This window comes from Nicotiana tomentosiformis, chromosome 3 (genome assembly GCF_000390325.3).
Source record: "Nicotiana tomentosiformis chromosome 3, ASM39032v3, whole genome shotgun sequence".
Lineage (NCBI taxonomy): Eukaryota > Viridiplantae > Streptophyta > Magnoliopsida > Solanales > Solanaceae > Nicotiana > Nicotiana tomentosiformis.
Genome location: NC_090814.1, coordinates 123,943,310 through 123,948,636, shown reverse-complemented (window position 1 = coordinate 123,948,636; position 5,327 = coordinate 123,943,310). Strand labels below are relative to the sequence as shown.

Here is a 5,327-nt window from a genome sequence, read left to right as displayed (position 1 = left end):
GTAGACGAAACAAAATTAAACTCTTATCGTTCAAAGCACACTGCACCTATGACCGTGGTTATTTGCTACAATTAGGCTCTAGACTATGCATCAACACACTTCCCTTTTCTTATGCCCTTCTTTAAACATATTCGAACAAAGACAACATGCTCACAACAATCCTAACCTCAAAAACCGACTCAATGTCACAATGCACTCATGGCTTGAACAACCAACATCATAGAGAAGTCTAATAACGTTACCTATCCCTCGTGAAACCATGTGCCCTCACAACAAAAGCAAAGAGAGTAGAATCACTCCACACATTCGAATCTCATGCTCACAAAGAAAATCGCTCACTCTCACAAAAAGAAGTCGCATGCATGCAGTTGGTACCATAGGCTTGCCCTTAATGTAAATCTCTACTAATGTAAGCTCGCTCGATCTAAAATCAATTAGGACTTTTTTCATGGTTGTAATGTGGGCTAAGGGACGGGTAGGATATATTTTAGGAATAGTGACTCAACTTCCTAAGCACTTTAACACATCATCAAATAACTTAAGCGCAAATTCTTCAACACCACTTCAATTTCACAAATAATATCACCCCAACAATATTTCCTCTTTCTTTAAGCACTACTTTAATTCATACCCACTAGCAAGAATAAGACAACAATTTATTCATTTATATTTTTTCCAATTTTTTTTTTTTTCAACTATTTTTTTCAATTTTCGCTAGTAGTATATTATTTTACAAAACAAGTGCACCTTTCTTCCTTTTATTGGTTCCACTCAAAAGCCACCCCACACTTAGTCCCTTCTTACTTCTTTTAGCGCTCATTTCACAATTAAAGTGTCTTAAGAGGTAAAAGGATCAAAACAATGTCAATTAAGAATAAAAAGGGTATAGGCTTGTAATGTGGGTACCAAATAAAAGGTCTACAGGCTCAAAAGGTTTAACTAGGGATAGATTTTATTTGTGATAAGCAATAAGCTCAAAAAGATCAAAGAAAGCCTAAAATCATTTTTCAAACCGAGCATCACCTAAAATTTCGCTTCAACTCACATACCGGGCAAGTTCTAGACACAAGTACATTACATGGACTACACAAAAACCTCACCACACATGGCACATGACTCGCTAAGGACGGTCACATTCCGACTCTCAAACAATGCAAGTATTCACGGAGCAACGAGATATTAAGCATTAAACGCAAAGTGAACACAAGTCAAGAAAAATGAGAAATAGGCTGCAACAAAACATGCTATCCGTTTTAACAAGGCATCATCAATAATTTCAGAGTGAGAAGGGAAGATATTACATATGTAAAAGCTTAAATATGCCAGTATCAACCAAGTCAAGGTCACCTAGGTTCATCATTCTTCCTCCTTTTATTCCCTACATTCCTACTCTACTCTAAAAAGAAAACAAAATTACCCGGTTCAAACTACATCCCATGGAAAAGAACCGAGGCACAAAGAAAAACCACAGGGGATTATTACTATCTACAAAGATACTTTTTTTTACTTTTTTTTTTTTTTTTTTTTTTATAAATAAACTAATAGATAAACTGATAGTTACTCCATATAGATGAATTTACTGCTATTTTATGCCATTAATCCAGTGAATATATTAGTACATTCATCCATACATCAAACATAAATCACCCCCACCCCACACTTAGGATTGTGCGTTGTCCCCAACGCACACAAACAAGGTAAAGTAGGGTGAGAAGGACTCCCTGAAGTCAAGGTGGAGGAGCATCTGCATCCATAGCATTCCTATCATCAACAACTGGTGCTGATTCTGTATCAGGTGTTACAGCGACCTCAATAGGCCTGTTGAGTGGAGCCTCGGTGACTATGGGAGGAACAGGAGTGGATGGTCCGGCAGTGGATGATGCAATCAGCTGGGAGATGTCTGTACCTGCACATTGAACCAGAGCTCTGAGGAGTAATGATATCTCCTTCATCATCGTGGCCTGCTCGGTCTGAACTCGGCTTAGATCCGCACGAGTCTGTCTCAACTCATCCCTGGTGGCACTCAACTCGACACGAGTCGCTATCAGCTCAGCCCTGTTCTCTTGCATATCTGCTTGCATATGCTCAAATAATTGTTGGACGGTGAGCTTAGAAGACCTTCCCTTGTTCGGCTCTAGAACATGAGTGACATCATATGGTCCTGGAGCTTTAGCCTCAATGTCATCATTCTCCTTGTCCCATAGTACTCCCCTCTCTGTTAAAAAAGCCGTTAGGGTATTAGCAAAGAACAGCCTCCACTTGTAATTCATCCTGGTTCGCTGCATTTGATCATGCATGATGGCTCCGAAGTTGAGTGGTATCCCCTCTAATAAAGCATATAATACGAGTGCGCGGTAACGAGGGACATCAGTTTTATGTTGGCATGGCAGCAGTCGGTTACAAATGAAATTTAGAGCCACACGTGCTAACGCACTCATGAATTCCTTTGCTATAGAGTGGTACTCCATACTCCCATGCTTCCATTCTGCATCCTTCCTGGTAGGGCATAGGACAGACTTAATGTGTGCATAATCTGGTGTTTTGCATATGGCGTCAAACCTGTCAGTGAGTGTGTGTGGCACCCTTAAGAAGTTATTCAGAGCTTCAGCTGACACATTAATATCTATCCCTCTTACTCGCACAATGTTTCCCCGTGCGTGACGCCAATTGGCGTAGAGCTCTCTAACAATGGTGAGGTTGGCTTTGCCATGACCTTTCAGAATGGGTCCCCATTTTTGCACCTCTCGAATTGACTGGAGAAACTCTGAGTACTTTGTCTTAAGTGGTCCGATGTTTATCGGCTTTTCCGGAATGTACTTCTTTGAAACCAATATCTTCTTATAGGCTCGGAATGCCTTCTCATTAACAAAGTATTTCTCCCAATCAACTCGGTCTATGGGTTCACCTTCGTCTTCATCACTCATGTTGATCTGTAGGTGGTCATTGTCCGAATCGGAATCGGATTCAGATTCTGTAGTAATCTTCTCCTTCCCTTTATCAGTTGGAGCACTCATTCTCGAAGCTTTTCTTTGGTATGTCACAGGCTCTCGTATCTCTATTCCTTTGCTTGGTGTAATACCCTTCTTCACTGTCCTCCGGACCAATGTTTCCTCCTCCTCTTGCTCTGAATCATCACTTAACTGCCTAGGCAGCAGTTCCATTTCCTTCTCCGTCCGCTTCCTCTTTTTCTGTGGATTTGGACCGCCCGCTGCCCTTCCGGTAGGCTTTTTGGGCGGTTGTTTGTTACCATCTTTGTCTTGTTGCTTGGATGGTTTACTCGCTGCTGTCATTTTACGAATCTAAGTACCTGCAATGCAAAGAATTCAACAATTAGCAGATGAAACAGCGAAGTTCAGCCTGAAAGCAATTGCGACAGCTTGCAGACTTCAATTTATTTGTAAAGTCATGCCATTCACTCTTCATGGAATTGTAGCTCATGACTTTCAGCAAGTATGTGATAACTTTCTTCAAAAACTCAATTTCACATAGCCCCTCACTCGACCCCACACTTATTCTCAAGCATACACCAATGTTGCTCGGTTACTCAGACTTCACCGACGCCTAAATTTTTCTCAGGGACAATTCGTCGAACATGTGGTATGCAACAAGTGTGCCTAGTTCATTCTATCAGTTGAGCAGTGCAACTACCCTCCCAAAGTTGGACGAGATGAAGGGAATTATAGTTTATCATCTCTCAACCATTACAACTACCAAGAACGACAGCCCTAAAAATCTTGAAATTGCAAAACCTACTTGTTGCTACCATTGAAGGAGGGAGGAGAGACGAATTTGGAGAGAAGCCAACGGAAGAACGAAGAGGATGATGCGTACCTGTCGCGTTTGATCTTATTGCGATACAATTTCGATGAGAGAATTCTGTTCTGCGTTCGTAGGCGTCGCCAAAACGAGACGAGTGGATGCGTCGCAAGAAACGTTTTTGTTCGAATAGGTTATCTTAAGATGTGTTAAAATATATATTACTTACCTGTGCGTGCGAGCTTTGACGCGACGCATCCCCTTGTCTTCCTTCAAAAATTTTCGGACGCGATACGGGCGCGATAGGCAGACTTCACTGCCTTGAGCAATTGGCCCGTCAATTTTTTTTGCTGAGGGGGACGCGACGCATCCGCCTCGTTTTCTTGAATAAAATCTATGTCCTACGAAAAGAAGGGAGAAAAAAAAATAAAAAAATAAAAATAAAAAAAAAAAAAAACTGACTAACTTGGGTGGCCTCCCAAGAAGCGCCTGATTTAACGTCGCGGACGACGCAACATGTTCTTCATGCCTCCACTAAATCCATTGTGGTCTTGTGACGTGCAATGTCACCACCCCAATAGTGTTTTACTCTTTGGCCATTTACCAAGAATGTCGTATTGGACCCCTTTTCACACAATTCTATCGCACCATGAGGTTTCACACTAACCACTTCAAACGGACCCGACCATCGAGATTTAAGCTTTCCTGGAAAAAGCTTTAGCCTTGAATTAAACAGTAGAATTTGTTGACCTGGTTCAAACTCACGATGTTGGATATGCTTATCATGCCATCTTTTTGTCTTCTCTTTATACAATTTGGCATTTTCATACGCATGCAATCGAAACTCATCAAGCTCGTCGAGTTGTAGCAATCTCTTTTCACCGGCCAAGTCCATCTCCATATTTAGCTTTTTAATCGCCCAATAAGCTTTGTGTTCAAGCTCGACGGGCAGATGGCAGGCCTTCCCATAAACCAACCTGTACGGAGAAGTGCCTATTGGGGTCTTGTACGCAGTGCGATATGCCCATAATGCGTCATCCAGCTTCCCGGCCCAGTCCTTTCTATTCATACTTACTGTCTTTTCCAAAATCTGCTTGACCTCTCTGTTGGAAACTTCTACTTGACCACTCGTTTGGGGATGATAGGCAGTAGAAACTTTGTGCTTGACTCCGTATTTTGCAAGAATATTATTCAGCAGTTTGTTACAAAAGTGAGTTCCCCCGTCGCTTATCAACACTCTTGGGGTCCCAAAACGTGTGAAGATGTGCTTCTTTACAAAGCCTACCACAACTTTTGCGTCGTTAGTAGGAAGAGCTATGGCCTCTACCCACTTAGAAACATAGTCGACCGCCACCAAGATGTATCTGTGTCCGTTAGAATATGGGAATGGTCCCATAAAATCAATCCCCCAAACATCAAAAAGTTCTACCGCCAGTATATTTTGCAAGGGCATCTCGTGCTTCCTCGTGATAGTTCCAGTTCTTTGGCATCTATCACAATTTTTAACGAAGGCATGTGCATCCTTAAACAATTTTGGCCAATAAAAACCTGATTGTAGCACTTTTTGGGCG

General features: G+C 41.8%; 1 protein-coding gene across 1 annotated transcript; it reads right to left on the bottom strand.

The window, feature by feature from the left end:
- Positions 1–322: 322 nt before the first annotated feature.
- On the bottom strand, positions 323–4,098 carry LOC138907186 (uncharacterized). The gene is made up of 2 exons (XM_070197538.1): positions 3,832–4,098; positions 323–3,307 (listed from the first exon to the last, which is right to left on the bottom strand). Exon 2 carries the CDS (start codon positions 3,288–3,290, stop codon positions 1,728–1,730), a length of 1,563 nt encoding a protein of 520 aa, XP_070053639.1. The 5' UTR covers positions 3,291–3,307; positions 3,832–4,098; the 3' UTR covers positions 323–1,727.
- Between the last annotated feature and the right edge of the window lie 1,229 nt (positions 4,099–5,327).

Excerpts from the sequence above, each read along its gene's own strand:
- LOC138907186 (XM_070197538.1), bottom strand. The coding sequence starts at position 3,290 with ATGACAGCAGCGAGTAAACCATCCAAGCAACAAGACAAAGATGGTAAC.